This window comes from Gamsiella multidivaricata (genome assembly GCF_025024155.1).
Source record: "Gamsiella multidivaricata strain RSA 2152 chromosome Unknown BC939scaffold_5, whole genome shotgun sequence".
In the NCBI taxonomy this organism is placed as follows: Eukaryota; Fungi; Mortierellomycota; class Mortierellomycetes; order Mortierellales; family Mortierellaceae; genus Gamsiella; species Gamsiella multidivaricata.
In genome coordinates this window covers 466,325-482,247 of record NW_026251713.1, presented here as the reverse complement: position 1 = coordinate 482,247, position 15,923 = coordinate 466,325, and the positions used below count along the sequence as shown (strand labels likewise).

Genomic DNA, 15,923 nt, shown 5'->3' with positions numbered 1-15,923 from the left:
CTTTTTTTTCTGTTGCAGTTACTTCGCCCTCTGTTTTTTTTTTTTTTTTTTTTTTTTTCAGAAACGCAGAATAACAATTAATGTTGCACGCGTGTCGCTTGACACTTTTGTTCTTGTGGAGACACCTTGTACCTTTGCCTAATTGGGGTCGGACAAAACACCAATTAGGGTTTACTCGATCTGTCTTTCATAAAATGACAAAGCAGCAGCAGATCAATCGAAGGAACCGGTGGTCTCCCTCACCACCGTTACATCGCCCTTGAGCGGTACATCGCCAGCACCTTTCCTCTGTCAATGATCTCTCCACGGCAACGCAAGCGTCTCCACCGCCTTAGAGTTTAGACAAAAGTAGACTATATGCAAAACCGCATAGAAAAAGACGCGTTCAGGGGGCCGAATGAATGGGAAGGGGCGACGTCAGCTTCGTCTTGAGAGCCCTTCTTGCGCAAAAAAGATATGATCGGGCCCAACCCCCCCCCCCCCCCCACGTCTCGTCTTAATTCAAAGTGCGCGCAGTGTGTCACTACCCCACAGGCCTCCTTCTTTACTTAAAACAGCCCACCGATTGCATAACCTTTACCAATGTGTTCATAAATAAGCATAAACAGAAGAAAGGACGGTCAAGCTGAGCAAGCGCATGGAATCGACCCCGTCAAAAATCGCTATACATCACATCAACTCTCAGTCGGAATGGCTAATGGTATGGATTAAGGGAGGAAGTGCCCCCCAAGTATTCAGCCCAATTGAAAAAAATATATAACTTGCCGCGTGCCCACTTATCAAACTGCTGGAAAACAATGAATGTGGCAGTGGTGGTCCAAGAATGAATGTGGCCAAAAATGAAATAATCAAGAAGTATGCCACCCTAAACTCTTATATTCTTCTATTTTTCAATTGGACTGAATACTTGAGGGCACTTCTATCCCATCCTCAATCACAAACTTTGTTCTCTGGAGTGAGGAATTTTTCAAGTGCAACGTACAATTAAAAATGTTTTTGTTTTCTTTTGACATCCAGTTCCCGAACCGGCATAAACAACACATGGCACAAGGGTCTCATCACTTCACTGGAGCACAAAGAGAAACAAACGTTGGTGCCATCAGATGCAAGTTGTTGCATGAGCTTTGCAGCTTGTATTACAAAAGCTGCAGCATGGCTAGAAGGCTCAGCCTAGCCGAGGATGGCTGTTACTTGGGACAACAGGGCAGCCACCTGCCTCAAACTCGCGGCCTGGCTACCAGATGGGGCCTGATCAGAAGGTGTTCCCGAAGAAGGATCGGTGAGGGGGTTCATGGCTAGAATTAGTTTGATGGTTTTCATTTATGTAGTTTTTTTTTTAAAAAATTCTTCGTTCCAAAGTGGGCGAAGGGATAACAAGGTGCATTTTTAAAAGTCTAACGATTTGGTGGTTGTATCTAGCATGATATACATGATATAAAGAATATCAGAGAACAGATTAATTCTCCTTCATCGATGGATGTTCCGACATACCGACAAATTCACTGGGATCATCAAGGCAACAGTCGCTTACCTCGCTTTTTATCCCTGATATCTCGCATGATGCCCTTCACGAAGCGCTCAAATACTTCCACATGTTCCTTCAGCGATGTCTTTTGCCAATCTATTGTACATCATGTGAATCAAGGCGCTGCTGTTAGCGGCCATTGGAAAATACGTCGCTAAACCACGTAATAATCACTCCATCTGCAAATACATGATCCATCAGCTACCTTGAAGTTTGGGTCCATCTTCGGTCGCAGGATGCTTTGCATCGTACTCGTTTAACTCGCGCACAAGCTGCACCACTGTTGGTGTAGATGCCGGATCAAAGTCCTCGCAGGTCTCAATTGGAATCGGCACACAGACGCGTCCTATCGTACGTGGGGATGATTTGAAATTAGGCCATGCATTATTTCAAAAATAGCATATTAGATAGTGGGCCGCAGCAATGGAGGCAGCGCGATTTTTTACCTGATTTAGGATGGATACACAACGGACTTTTTAGCAAATGCTTTATATCCGTGGAGACCTTTTCATCCAAGCGAGGATAAGTGTACTGGAAAATGATATCGCGAGGAACGTTCTCCAGCAACTGCTTCTTCTTGGGGGACTTGATGAAATGTACGTGAAAAAAATAAATAAAAATGGCAATGATTAGTCTCGGTCAGCTTATAAGAGAAGGTATAAAAGATATCTTCGTTCAACATATCTTGTAGCATGCGCTCACTTACATTAGCAATGGCGTCTCCAATGATATCAATGAGATCGCCCCACTTTTGGGATGATGCGCGACCAGGTGCATTTTCCCATTCGGCCCGAATCTTTGCCTGAACAGCCTCGTCCGGAATGATGGCTAGAACCTTTTCCCAGTTCTCTGGTTTTGACAAAATATCCTGGGATGAGAACGCGAGACTCCTGAAATGTTCCTGCATGATCTCATAAGACCGGCTTATCGCACACAAGTTTCGAATTTACGAGGGTTAGACATTGTTAAGAACAATACCCCCAAAATGTTATGCACATCCTGCATTCCAATGGGACGTACCTTAATGAGGGGTGGAGAACATGTGGCAGCTTGACCTTCTTTCCTTGTTGTGAACCTCCCTACAAGTGATCGAGCATTGGAGGAAGAAAAAAAAGTAATGATGAATAAGCATAGTCCATCACTAGAGACCCACGACGTCCTCAACGAATTTGATCCGCATGTCCTTACCTTGACGACTTCCAGGTACGAAACAATCGCCTTTCTTTGCTCATTGGTCATGATGCGTGCCCTTTCGTCTCCGACCCAGCAATGGATTCCACGACGTCCAGAGTAAACCCATAGCAGGTGCTTGAACCCAAAATCATCCCGCAGGGCTGCGTCAATGATCTTTAATGCGACCGTCATGAACTCCCAGCACTTTGTGCAGACATTACCTCCCGAGCAGCATGTCCTGATCTCGTCGTAATCCGTCATATCGATATCAAAGACCATCTCCTTCGACACAGCTACTAGAGCTCCAGCTCTAACCATGTTCTTATCCTTGGGTCGAATGTTGTATACGGCACCCAGATCGATCCTCGTGGGGCATAAACGAATTAATTCCTGCTTGAATTCATCCAGGTTCTTGAACGACTGGTGTCTCATAAATGTGTTGTCCGTAAGATAAAATGAGAACTCGCGATTCATAAATGACTTGGATGGCGTAGGGGCTGCAAAAAAAAAACATGAATGTCAATACTCAGTAATGTTAATGAGTTGGACACCTCTATGCAGTGATGAGTTGCATCAATGACCACTTACAGATGTCGTAGTTGAGCCATTGGAAGTAGGGTTTCGCAGGGAAGAAATGGCGATAGAAGAGCATGTACTGCCTAGGGCTGTCTCCAGCGAGATCATCAACACCGGCATTTCTAGCAATAGCGGGATAGTATAGTTCGTCAAGTAAGCTGTCATTATCCCTGTATGCCTCTCGCTGAGTTTAATCAGTCGATCCCTGAAAATGACTCTTACTTGGCGCTGAACAACTCGACGGATGCTGGTTTTAACAGCCAGGGGTTCTCTGCCTTGAGCACATCCTTGTCATCCAGATCAAAGAGCTGTTCTAATTCATCTCTGTTGTCTCTTCCCTCTGACTGTCCTGCCTCCACTGTTACTTCTGGACTGCTGCTGGTCGCTATTACAAAGTGAGTACGAGAGGAAAAGGAACATCAATGAGACAGTTTTGATCTCAGGGGTTGATGGAAGCAGGCCTAGAATGACGTTGATGCTACAGCTGGTGAGACGAACATACCAGAGGCATGGTCGACATCCATATCCGTCATGGTAATGATGCGTTGGATGTGTTTGTGTGAGCGCGAAGGAATGAATGGAAGCGAGCGATGGCAACAAGGTGCTTAAATCAAAACAAAAAAAGTACGCGTTCATCACGTGCATTAAATTAAATCAAAAGCGCGCGTGGGCCACCGAAAAAAAAAAAAAAAACGCGCCTGAGCATGGTTTTCCGGACACAGCACAGCAACGCGCGCGCCTTCGCGTCATAACGGCCACAAAACAGCCAAATACCACATGCTAACCATCAATATAACGTGTATACTATTCATCGCGGTTTTTTTTTTTTTTTTTTTTTTATTTATTTACAGGTCAAAGCAATCAACCGATACCACCATCCTGTCAACGCCTCCATATTCACAAAAGACTGAGAACCTGGCTGCCCTCCCAGGAACCACCAGCAGCAAGAGCGATAAACTCAGCGACCTGTCCAGCCTCGACACAAATCATCCGATGATACTCCTCATCTCCAAAATCAGCCATACCCGCGGCCTTTTCCGTCCAGGGGTTCCACACCACGATATCATTCACTCCATTCCTGTGCAGCTGGACCCCTCCATCTTCACCACCGTACTGGATCTGGATGTCGGCCGTCTGGACATTCGCGTAGACACTATCAACCTCGCCACGGACCACGACCTCGCCTTCCTGTCGGGAGGTCTTCTGCTGAACCTTGTCCGTATAGTCGACACCGCTCAGTCCAATCACCCGGACCTTAGATTCATCCTACATAGAAATATTTTGTGAGGGGGGAGGGTGTCACAAACCAGCATAAAAACAGAACAGTGCTTCGTCAATTGCGAGGAAAAGACGACGATAAACTTACAGGAATCAAGAAGTAGGTATGCAGAAGTGTGTTGAAATCAAAGGCCTGATCACCAGTATTTTGGATCTTCAGATGGGTCTCGATGGTCTCTGCGCCCAACTTGACGGTGTAAACCAGGGAGAAATCAAAGGGCCACATCTTGCGGTGTTCCTCCGAGATCATGTTGTGATCCAGACCAAACTGGGCTGTGACGGTATGCGCGTCCTCAGAAGAGTTGACGAGCCTCCAGCGCGAGATTCTTGCGAATCCTGTCATAGCAATGAAGGAGGAGATAAAAAAAAAATTAGGACAGCTGCCAAAAAATAAGCTGCCAAAAAATAAAAAATAGAAAATAAAAAAGGTATGCTGCTATTACCATGCTGAGGGAGGCTGGCGGTGACATGAGGGGCCTTGCCCTTGCCAAACACTGGGAAAACAAGCGGGATTCTGAAGAACCCGCCGAGAGAGAAATAGAAGCGTGGAATTGAGTACGAAATATAAAGCGATCCATTAGCAATCAGGTCTATCTGATCATATCGCGCTCTTACCCTCCACGAATGGCCTTTGATCCGTCAAGCACGGCCTTTTCGCTATGGCCGATTGCAATTAAAAAAAGGAAAATAGACGCATGTTAGGTAAAGAGATCCGGAAGGGAAGGAATGGAGCAAGGAGCAATGGTTGTTATATTGATCTCTAGCCTTTGTATACCTAAGAAAGATGCGCTCCTCGCTGGCGACCTTCCAAGAGGTGAGGGTAGCACCAAAGAAATGGACCTCAGCCGAAGCACCCAAGGGATGAGTGAGGACTGTCTTGTTGCTCTGCTGGGAGACTGGCATGGTTGAGATGAATAGGGTGGGGATGAGGATGGGAATGAAGATGGGAATGAGGATGGGAATGAGGAAACAAGCGAGGGAAGAGAGGGTGTGAGAGAAAAGAAGTGTCCAATGCCCAGTCACCGCTGCTGCATGACGTTGAGTTCAACCACACTGTTACCCATTGAGCTATAGCCGATCCATTTGGAATGAGAGCGATCGATGAGAAGATAAGATACGGTGCAGGAATGTGGGGAAAATGTGTGTGGGGCTCAGGGCTAGGTTTGCAGCTTAGCCCTGTATGGAGCTTCGACTCCATGGGGAACCATCATCTCCATTGCATACGACCGGGCCCCAATTAACGGGACAAATCCTCGCTGGGAACCAGGCTGTGATAAAGCTTTGCATACAAGGGACATGCTCGCCCCCAGGGACGATCGACCGTTGGATATGACGAAAGGTCTATGGTTTTTGTAAGCTTTTTCGTTTTTCACCCCTCTCCCTCTCCCTCTTCCTCTCTCTTTCCTCACTTCTTTTCATTCCTCATAACTTCTCTTCATTCACCATGCTCAAAAACTCATTCATCTCCATCCTCCTGGTCTGCATCGCACTCCTGTCCCTTGTCTCTGCTCAGCTATGTGGACCCGGTAACGGAGCCTGTAGTCCTGGCTACTGCTGCTCGGCCGCGGTATGTCAAAAATGATAGATTAAAGAATAATACTGTTGTCTTATCATCTGTTGACCCTCGTTTTAATGTGTAACACATTCCTCGCTCACTCATTAGGACTTCTGCGGTCAGACAGAGTTACACTGCGGTCAAGGATGCCAGCCAGCCTTTGGCGTCTGTGGGAATCCCTTCAGTCCCTCGCCCTCGCCCACCACGCATTCCACCACCCGTTCTTCGACTTCCAGCTCCTCAGAGTCGACCTCCTCAAGATCGTCGACCCGCAGTCCTACAACGACCTCCACAACATTAACCACCACAACCACTTCGGAGACTACAACGACTACAACGACGACAACGACAACGACCATAACCACACAGAGTACGTCCTCGGAAACTCCCTCGACTACCAAGGGAACATTTCAGTTCCAGCCCACTGGTACGCCCAGTGGGGCGACTTCTTCGCAGGACAAGGGTGTCAAGTCAACAGTGGCCCTCGCCGTCGTTTTCTTTGCGGGACTGATGATGATTTAGAATTTCTCGTCGTCAAGAATCCATGCTCGTATACCAACCCAGCATGATAAATCTATCAAGAGCATACACACCACTCCAAAAACACCCTCCTCATCCTTTAACTAGTATCATCATCATCATAACTATTAATCCTAATGTACATTTTTTATATCTCAGCTAAGGAATTGGAGTTGTTGTCATGGTTACTCGTAGATATGACGTGACTTTTGTTATGTGCTAGAGTTGCTTCTTGGTCTTCCCTTGAATCAAGGTTTTCCTTATCAACGTTCAAGAAATCCGTGGACGACTAGACCCCTCCCCCTCCCACACACACACACACACACATATTTACACACGGACGCTCTATATTGTAAAATCCACAAACATTCTTTCTGTTCTCCTTCTTCTTCCTATCCCCCTTATCACCTTCTTCACCCATCCATCCAGACCCTACTCCTCATACGTCGCTTCTCCACACATCATGTCACTGTCTATCGAACAACGTGAGGAGGCCGCAAAGCTGCTGCCCAGCCTGTTGGCGGAAGAAAAAGAACTCCATTTCCCAAGATTCACCAACAGCGATGCCCTCGACCTCGGCCTCAAACTTGTCATGCTCGTCAAGGACAAAGGCCCCTATAAGGGTGTCACCATCATGATCAGTCGCAACGGACAGGTTCTCTTCCAGCATGCTATGGAAGGTAATAAAACAAAAAAAGAAAGAATCCTTACCTTCACGAACGACAGACCTAAAGCTTCATGGATGGATCGTGAAATGACCAAACCCCGATCTAGCGCTGCGCTCAACATTTCCCTCTTAAAAAAATTCCCTTTCTGCAGGCACAACGGTCGATAATGAGAACTGGATCCGTAGAAAGGCCAACACGGTCGTACGTCTTCAACATTCCTCCTATTACATTGGACGCCTGCTCGCCTCCAAGGGCGAGACCGAGATGGAAAAGACCTACAAAGTTCCCATGACCGACTATGCCTGTCACGGTGGAGGATTCCCTCTGCTCATCAAGGATGTCGGTTGCGTCGGCGCTATCGTCATGAGCGGCCTAAAACAGGATGAGGATCATGCCTTGGTCGCCCAGGGCATCCGGGAGATGATTGCCAGCATGAAGCGATAGAACGGGAAAATCACCTTGTATACTTTTGCCCTGGCCTAAATAGAGACAATGCATACCTCAACTCCATATATACTTTTCTACGACACTATCTGGTGGTCGCTTGTTCGATTACTGGGCACATTTATTGCTACAATTATTATTTTTCTTCTGTAATGAATTAATGAGTATTGTTACAAGGGAAAGCAAGGAGTGTAGGTTGTTGATAGGTGTAACTTTTACATGAGAGAGAGGGAGGGGGGGGAGAGGGGGAAAGCTGTTTTAAGCAGCGGTCTGCGCAAGATTTGTCAGTGTATGAGCAGCATCTTGATCTTCAGATTCAGGCGCCTTCACCACCACTACAACTCCGCTATCTGGCTGATGAGCCTCTGCTGCTTCTTCGCCATCGCGTTCGTATTCAACCTGTTTAGGCCGCTTCGCGTTCTCATCCTCGCCTTCGTCGTAGGTGACTAGCTGAGTCCTCTTCTTGGGATTTGGGCTTGCAGGATATGAGAGCGTGGACGTGATAGACGATGTTGGCGAGGTAGGGTCACTTGTTTCTGAAACAGCAAAGTCGCCGGCCCTCTTCTTGTCCTGGATACTCGCTCGAGGGCCCTTGCCCGACACACTTGACGCGCTACGCTTCCTCTGCGCATTCCAGGGCTCTTCCTGGATAAAGATCGATTCAGGCTGCAAAGACTTTGGTCGAGGCTTTGTCTGTGACGGGGCTCCTTGATTGGGGTCCGACTGTCCTGGCTGTGGGTATCCATAGGGATGAGCATAGGGGCTCGCGAAGGGAAAACTATGAGGCGCATAAGGCTGAGGAGAAGGAGTCCCGTCTTGTGCCCAATGAGGATAGGGCGAGTTGCCAGGCGACGAAGCCGATACGGGCCCCACCGAGGGTGAACGGGACAGCATGGGCGAGAGCATGAAGGGCGAAATGGGAGGCTGATCTGAAGAATGGGGCGATAGCGTCAGACTGCTTCTGTTGCTATTGCTTCCGCCTCTGCTGGCGCTGCTGCTGCTGCTTACGGGTCCACCCTGCTGGTAGGATGGATGCAGATGGTGGGGCTCTGGGATCGTCAGCGGTGGCAGAGTTGCGCCTCCGCGATGAGGGCGTCCAGAAAACGAAGATCCGGGACTTGCGCCGGTGCTGTGCATGGACTGGTCTTCCCTGGCGGAGGAATCCATGTGCCCTGAGGGCGACTGGATAGCCAAGGACGAAATTGGTGGCAAAGAGGGCGAGGGCGAAGCCATAGGGGAATGGCTCATAAAAGGAGAAAGTTGTGCACGCTGGTCTCTCTCAGCCCCTGAGCCACTTTCGACATGGTCTTCGCCAGATGGAAAGAGACCTGAGCGTCCATAGGGCAATGGCGAAATGGGCGAGGGCGGGAACATAGGGGAGCCGGTAAAAGTGGTTTTGGGGCTCATCTGGTCACTGATGGATGATGCGAATGAGTTGGCCCTGGGCCGAGACTCTAGACTGAAGACATTGGTGGGCTCAGTCGCCTTTTGCGATGGATCACTAGGAGCATTCGTGACAATGACTGGAGGCGGGGCCATCTTCCTTGGAGAGGATGAAGAGGCCTTTGTTGGAGCTGAGGGCTTCGATCGAGATGATTCTGAGGGCGAAGTTGACCGCGAATTGGTAGTGTCAAGCCGAGTCGACTCTCGATCTTCGTCCATGCTCTCCCTTTCATCCTCATCCTCATCTTCGCCCTTCACCTTTCCATCATCGTCATCGTCATCGTCGTCAACATCCATAGAATCCGAGTATTCTTTGTTCGCAATGTCGGCCTTTGTCTTCTCTGATGCAGGCATAGGCAAGACAGCGTCTTCGCCATGAATGGCTCGAATCGATTTCGCGAGAACATCGTTTGATTCGTTAAGAAATTTGATGTGGCTCACAGCTCCTCGCAAGACATTGACGCGGTGGCATTTCGAGGTTGCCTCCTCGAGATGCTTAGTCGGCAGCAGCTTTGTCAGATCGTCAATCAACTATATAAAGACAAGTGAACATGAATATATGTGTTAGCATTATGAGGACAAACATGTACGTATGCACTTCCATCAGGAAGCCGATGGTGATGAGGGACGAACCTGGTTGATGCAATCTCTACGCTTGCGCTCTACACGGTTATGGGTCTCTCTACGACGCTGCAGCTTGTCGAGCGCGGCCTTGGTATCGAGGGGCTTGCGGTTGAGGATGTTGACGCCAGCGAGGTCAAAGGACTTTGTGGTTTTGAAGGACTCTGAGGAGATGCTACCCTCAAAGCGGAATACCTTTGGTGTCTTTGGAGCTGAGGATGCTTTGCTGGCGTCGGATGATGAGGATTGTATATCCTTTTGCTGAGTCTTAGTCTTTGGCGCCGGTTTTGCCTTGGAGGTCTTGGTTGTAGCAGCCGTTGTAGAGGTCGCCTTGGGCCTTGTGGCTGTGCCAGGATGTGCTGAAGACATTGTCTCGAAGGGCAAAGTCGGTGCTCCGTTTCCATTGCTGATGCGAGTGGTGTTATTGTTTTGCTGGCTGTAGGCTGGCTGTGCATATGCGTGTACAATGTGAGAAGGGTGTGGTGGGGGTGGAGGATAGGGTGCAGGTCCATGGGGCGGATATGAGTAGTAAGGATGGGGATGGTGCGAAGGGTGGGTGGGCGGCGATGTGGCGTGGTGGTGTTGATAACCCTGGGGATAGTAGTGGGGAGGGGCATGTTGAGGGTGGTGTGGGTATGGGGATGGCTGTGGATGGCTATGGTGAGCGTATGAGGGATGGTGCTCAGTCGAGGGATCTGGACGGTGCTCTCCCTGTGAAGACCAATGCTGCGAAGTCATGGCAATGGACAAGGTAGTACTTTAGTGCGGTGGAAGAATGGGTGGTAGCAGTAGTGTAGTAGTAGCAGTGGTAGTAGTAGTAGCTGCTGTTGTTGTGCAAGGAAGAAGCAATAGCCGGTCGTTGGTAGTGCGTAGTGGGGAATGAGCGGGTGAAAAGTGGAATGAGCCGAAATGAGCAATTGGAGCAGGGATGGACACTTTTCTTGTCGCCTTCCTTGTCTAAAAACGATTATTTCCAGTGTAGAGAATTAAAACAGCAGAAGTAAAAAAGTAAAAGTGAAAAGAAGAAAGTGAAAGGTGGAAAGTGAAAAGTGAAAAGTGAAATGTAAAAAGTAAAGTGAATGAGAGATGAGTATGAGGAGGGGATCAATGAAAGAGAGGGAAAAGATGGGAGGAGACAAAAAAAAATAAAGAGAGAGAGAGAGGGAAAGTGGGAGGCGGGGGGGGAAGAAGGGGGAAAGGGAGGGGTGCGTGTTTGTCTGCGGATGGATGGATGGATCAGATATGAGCACCACAAATACAACCCTCGGTAACATGGAAAGGGCGAATCATTTCCCGGGGAATCGATTGAATTGGATATATCATTTTGTGTCCACACGCCCCTCGCTTAACACACAACGCTCCCATACACCATCCACCCTCGCACTCACGAAACATTCAACTCACTGTCGCTGCACCCTAGAGACACACTGTCGATACTGCATCCCCTTGTCCCCATTCAGATCCACTGCAATGCAAGCGCAGCTCAATGTAATGCCACGCAGCCACGATCGACCAAAATAGATACTGAACATCCCGTAAGCAGACTATTGTAGCGCAGTGAATTTGTCCTCTCTCTTTCCTCGACTTTAACATATATAAAAAAGGTATCACAGTTTCGTTCGCTGCACATGCCCTTTGCTCTGGCTTATATCTGCTCGTTGCCCTTCTTCATCGTGTTCCTCTTTGTCCTTGACAAGGCAAAGCAACATCCAATGTAAACTAACTTTCTTCAAAGAAAGCTAAAATGGACCCCTTCTCTCCCTTCTATTATAAGCTGAGATTCTGTGCAACCCAATGCAGTCAGCTTAGTTCTTTCAGCTTGTTTCGTCGTCACAGAAATTAGACTGTGAGCGGGGCTTCGGATTAACAATAATACATCGCACAATGTCCATGTGGACGCATTCCTCGTTAACCCCAAGGGAACAGGAAAACACCAACAATATCCACAGCATCATGGACCACAAGAGAAAAAAAATACACACACGCATACATCACGAGGAACAACAACAACAACAACAGGCAGCGCCTAGAACACAAACTGTAAAGGAACGCGGACCATAGGCTACACGCTGTACAATCGCATTCTCTGTCTTCGCACTCTCATGGAATAAGCGAATAGACCACAATAAAAATATTGTGCATGGGCTCTAGATATTCCATGTAGACCGTTCGATTTTGCATGTCTTTTTTTTTTGCCCAGTTGGATTTGTTCTTCCAGTTTTGGGGTGTCTTTTAGTCAGGAAGTCTAGTGTCCGCATGGGGGCTGACTTGCACCAGGGTTGGTCCATTGTTTGTTATTTTTACCAAATAATTCAAAAAGGGAAAATGGATCGATGGAACGTCCAAAAAGAACATCCTCTCTCTCTCTCTAGCAAGCAAAAGCAGTTGCTCTCGCTTTTAACTCTCTTTTCTGCCCACGCTCATCAACCTTCGGCCCGAGCGTCTTCACTTGACATGCCTGCCCTAAGCCCTGCACATGAGATGCCGTCTGTCTGTCTGTCTGTTTTTCTGTTTTCCTCTATGGCTGCATGTCTGCTTTTCTGTCTGTCCAATTGTCCATTCATCTGTACTTCTCGCTCTTGCCTCCTGGCCTCTGCTCCAGCAGTTTGGGATGTCTATTGCTTACACGAACAAAAAGGAAATAAAAGGTCAGGGCCTGAAGGAGGGTAATCAAGAGCTTCAAGGTGTCTATTGTAATCGACCTGTTTACCGAGAATCTTATCTGTCATGTATCGAATTCTTGGAAGGCCCTTGGTCTATTCCCTTTGTTGGACCGATTCCCGATCCAACCGCCCGCAATTCTCCTATTTTTGTCGAATTGGCGACATCCGACCTCAATCCACTCACCTTTACCTTCGTGGAGGTACACACTGGCCGACACATGTTTATTCTATAGCTTACTATGCACTCAACTGAAAAATAATAAGACACCCCTTCACCCTCCGTCGACATGCCCTTTTGCCCAGCCTATCCCTGGTGCAAAGGTCAATAGATACGTCAATAGATAGGTCATTTCCAAATGTCATGGTCCTCCAATTTGTCAAACATGAAAAAAAACGGTACCCAGGTCTTGGCCTCCGTATGCTCCTAACCTTCTGTCCTGAGGATGCTAAATGATATTCGTGATCTGGGCAACCCCATTCTGGGACGCGTCCATCATCTACTGGTGCCGAAAACCTCTTCATACTTCCAGGGAAAAATAAAAAAAATAAAAAATAAAAAATAAAAGAATCGTATTGGAAGTGAGAGCCGGACTATGCTCGATGCTCTTGAGCCTGAGTGTTGTGGTGGAGAATTAAGCTGCAAACTATATCTCAAAAACCAAAGGCGTTCTACGACGCTCGTTAACTGGCAACCTCAGCCTCTCATTATTGAAAAAAAAAAAAAAAAAAACACGCATATAAGCTTACTATCATGCTATGCTGTAAAGGACAGAAAAAAAATCGTGGTTGCGGCTACCATGCTCCATACTGTTGAAAATGGATGAGTCTCGAAGACTGATAACCATTGCTTCAGAGATTGCATATCATAAACAGGGAACCATTAACTTGCTTCCGGCAGAAGAAAAAAAAAGTGTCTCATAGAATGACTACTCTACGTGCTCACAGTGAAAAAAGCAACAACAACAACAACAGCATAATAGCATAATAGATACTTGAAAATTGGCAATGTATAGTTATCCCTTACAACCAAGCATGCGTTCCATGAACTGGATCGCTCATACCCGTTCTCTACGGTTTCATAGATGAGTGTCATAAACACTCTGTTAAGGAACACCCTGAGAATAGTCATCGCTATTCCTCGCAGATAGAAGTACACAAGTACACTAATCCATAGGTACCATGGTACCATTCTCGTTTCTTGAAATAGAAAAAAAATAAAAAGGATACCTTTCATATGTTCACACAACGCCTAGAGGAGGTTGTCGATTAGGGTCTCTCAACGACAATGCTGGTCTCCGCAAAAGAAAAATAAAATATAGCGTCAACAGCAGGATTTGAACCTGCGCGGGAGATCCCATGAGATTTCGAGTCTCACGCCTTAACCGCTCGGCCATGTTGACGTTTATTGCTGATATCTATGGAATAATATATATTACATGTAACTATTTCAGTTGCATATACCCCTTAATCATACATATCTATAATTGCACACCCTCCCTATCTGCACAGCCCTACAGGCGGGCGAGCCTGTGTGGTACAGTAGTATCACGCGAAGCTTCCAGAGAACAGTGCTGTGGATCCTAGTTTCGGATCCAGCTTGGTGCGGTTGTTTTTCGGCACGGGGGGCTGTGTATAAATTACCTTTCGGATCGCGGGCAGCAGGGGATTGGCTCCCTCCTGAGAGAATGTTCTATTCTGCTCAGGTTCGCACGCCACCGTGGGCTACGAGGAGATTTTTCAGAACTGTCACTCGGATTTGCCAGAGCCGTTCTCCAGGACTAAGGTTACGGGGGGGACTATTGAGAGAGGAGACTAAATAATTTACTTCAGAAATCACTCGAGGGCCGCAGTAACATCGTAAGGAAGCCGTACATATATGCCGGATCGAAACATAAGTTGAATATTTGCCGAATCAAGTCACACAGGAGAGAGCCAGTCCAAAGGATCAAGATATCAAGTTAGCAGGAACAGGACGACCGAGGCAGGCTTGCGGGAAAATACGCGGGATTTATATGGCGCCTCCTACCATTGTTCGGGACAAACAGGAACATCCTGACCAGCGAGAAATAGTAACCCCCATAAAATAACCAATAAACCCTGGCAAAGATTGTCCATTGGAAAAAAAAAAAAAAAAAAAAAAAAAAAAAAAAAAAAAAAAACCCTATCTGCACAGCCCTAGGGGCAGGGTGCTAACGGCTCTCGCCAAGGACTGGGAGAGCCTATTCAAGACGACCACCTCGATCGCGAGGTACATGGTCGGTCGATTCGTCAAGGCCATCGAGGAATTCGGACGGACAGAAATCTGGAACAAAAGATGCAAAGTCACCGTCGACTGGGAAAGAGAAAATGGGATCACTACCATGAGCAAACGCGCCCGGGGACGCAACTGTGTTGGAGAGCACAGACGTAGTGGTAGTGGTTTTGTTGGATCCTCCAGGAGACAACGACGTGCATTGGATGTGAAAGAGATCGAGGAACGAGCGGACAAGCGAGTGCTGCAAAGCTGCATGCAGCAGGTGGAGCTAAACGTGATGGAACGCACCGGCAACTGTAAATTTTTGATGATTGAGGAACGCGGCTAAAGGATGACCTTCGCGCACAACAGGCCAAGTAGGGAGCAGGGCTCAGTCACCGACCCCAGGCGGGGTCGAGTTACCACTCATGCTGACTGGGATTGTGAAGGGGATTGGAGCTGCGAGTGACCAGCAGCGGTGCGGCAAAAGCCGTTTATTAGAATATTGAGCACCCTTTACTATGCCTCTAGCAATAGGGTTCCCTAGTCTAGAGTCCCTCACTAATAAATCCCACATATCCTCGTGGGTTCTAGTTATCAAAAAAAAAAAAAAAAAAAAAAAAAAAAAAAACACAGCCCTAGGGGCAGGCCCGGGGAATGTGACCTTTCTTTTGGCGACTGTGGATCGGTTCCGCTTTGGTGGTGAGGACAGCGATAGTAGATCTTTGCTAGTTAGTCTGATAGATTCGCAGAGTCAATTGACTCGAGAGACAATTTGTTATAAAAAAAAAAAAAAAAACCCCTTCCTTATCTGCACGACTGTAATTGGGTTTCCTAGTCAAGAGTTCCTCACTAATAAATCCCACATATCCTCGTTATAAAAAAAACCTCTGCATGACTGTCCCTTTTACCACTGCCCAAACCCGACCGGCTCCCGGGCGCTCTCCATCTCATTTCTATCCCCTTCACGCTCTCCATCTACATCTACACTTGATTAGTCAGCGCGGCGCCGGTCCGGGCCCCACTTCTGTATATAAACTACATAAACGCGAAGGATATCATGAATAATAAAGCGATTCCGGACATCAAGAGAAAGATATAGTACCCTTTGCGATTTGACTGAAGTTTATTCCACTTGCTCCCTTTTCCCTTCCACTCCGATCCCAATCTACCTATCCACCTTTCTCTCCCTTGCACTTATCTTACCCTTCCTTGCCTTTCCCTA

At 47.5% G+C, this 15,923-nt stretch overlaps 7 protein-coding genes and 1 non-coding gene across 8 annotated transcripts; 4 read left to right on the top strand and 4 right to left on the bottom strand.

Annotated features, from left to right (window-relative positions):
* Positions 1-1,280: 1,280 nt before the first annotated feature.
* BC939DRAFT_224183 (uncharacterized protein) lies at positions 1,281-3,835 on the bottom strand. Its single transcript, XM_051550806.1, has 10 exons — positions 3,777-3,835; positions 3,497-3,659; positions 3,287-3,396; positions 2,714-3,195; positions 2,546-2,604; positions 2,232-2,448; positions 1,972-2,110; positions 1,731-1,871; positions 1,532-1,621; positions 1,281-1,415 (listed from the first exon to the last, which is right to left on the bottom strand). Exons 1-10 carry the CDS (start codon positions 3,805-3,807, stop codon positions 1,387-1,389), a joined length of 1,461 nt encoding a protein of 486 aa, XP_051416735.1. The 5' UTR covers positions 3,808-3,835; the 3' UTR covers positions 1,281-1,386.
* A 270-nt stretch (positions 3,836-4,105) lies between these two features.
* On the bottom strand, positions 4,106-5,562 carry BC939DRAFT_406406 (aldose 1-epimerase). The gene is made up of 5 exons (XM_051552851.1): positions 5,328-5,562; positions 5,168-5,209; positions 4,996-5,066; positions 4,641-4,888; positions 4,106-4,540 (listed from the first exon to the last, which is right to left on the bottom strand). The coding sequence occupies exons 1-5, from the start codon at positions 5,453-5,455 to the stop codon at positions 4,172-4,174; spliced, it is 858 nt and encodes a 285-aa protein (XP_051416734.1). The 5' UTR covers positions 5,456-5,562; the 3' UTR covers positions 4,106-4,171.
* Positions 5,563-5,702: 140 nt separating this feature from the next.
* On the top strand, positions 5,703-6,786 carry BC939DRAFT_489487 (uncharacterized protein). The gene is made up of 2 exons (XM_051559418.1): positions 5,703-6,119; positions 6,216-6,786. Exons 1-2 carry the CDS (start codon positions 5,997-5,999, stop codon positions 6,627-6,629), a joined length of 537 nt encoding a protein of 178 aa, XP_051416733.1. The 5' UTR covers positions 5,703-5,996; the 3' UTR covers positions 6,630-6,786.
* Positions 6,787-6,863: 77 nt separating this feature from the next.
* Positions 6,864-7,835, top strand: BC939DRAFT_438017 (uncharacterized protein). The gene is made up of 2 exons (XM_051553784.1): positions 6,864-7,306; positions 7,446-7,835. Exons 1-2 carry the CDS (start codon positions 7,090-7,092, stop codon positions 7,736-7,738), a joined length of 510 nt encoding a protein of 169 aa, XP_051416732.1. The 5' UTR covers positions 6,864-7,089; the 3' UTR covers positions 7,739-7,835.
* Positions 7,836-7,996: 161 nt separating this feature from the next.
* BC939DRAFT_499182 (uncharacterized protein) lies at positions 7,997-10,540 on the bottom strand (the record flags this gene model as incomplete). Its single annotated transcript, XM_051559913.1, has 2 exons — positions 7,997-9,712; positions 9,815-10,540. The coding sequence occupies 2 exons, from the start codon at positions 10,538-10,540 to the stop codon at positions 7,997-7,999; spliced, it is 2,442 nt and encodes an 813-aa protein (XP_051416731.1).
* A 1,738-nt stretch (positions 10,541-12,278) lies between these two features.
* BC939DRAFT_473302 (uncharacterized protein) lies at positions 12,279-13,547 on the top strand (the record flags this gene model as incomplete). The annotated part of the gene is made up of 2 exons (XM_051558340.1): positions 12,279-12,665; positions 13,479-13,547. The coding sequence occupies 2 exons, from the start codon at positions 12,279-12,281 to the stop codon at positions 13,545-13,547; spliced, it is 456 nt and encodes a 151-aa protein (XP_051416730.1).
* A 237-nt stretch (positions 13,548-13,784) lies between these two features.
* BC939DRAFT_t24 lies at positions 13,785-13,865 on the bottom strand. Its single transcript has one exon. It is a non-coding gene; the product is annotated as a tRNA-Ser (tRNA).
* A 141-nt stretch (positions 13,866-14,006) lies between these two features.
* Positions 14,007-14,644, top strand: BC939DRAFT_438013 (uncharacterized protein; the record flags this gene model as incomplete). The annotated part of the gene is made up of 3 exons (XM_051553783.1): positions 14,007-14,248; positions 14,396-14,534; positions 14,639-14,644. Coding segments are annotated over 3 exons (387 nt in total), but the record flags the coding sequence as incomplete, so codon positions are not given.
* Positions 14,645-15,923: the final 1,279 nt, after the last annotated feature.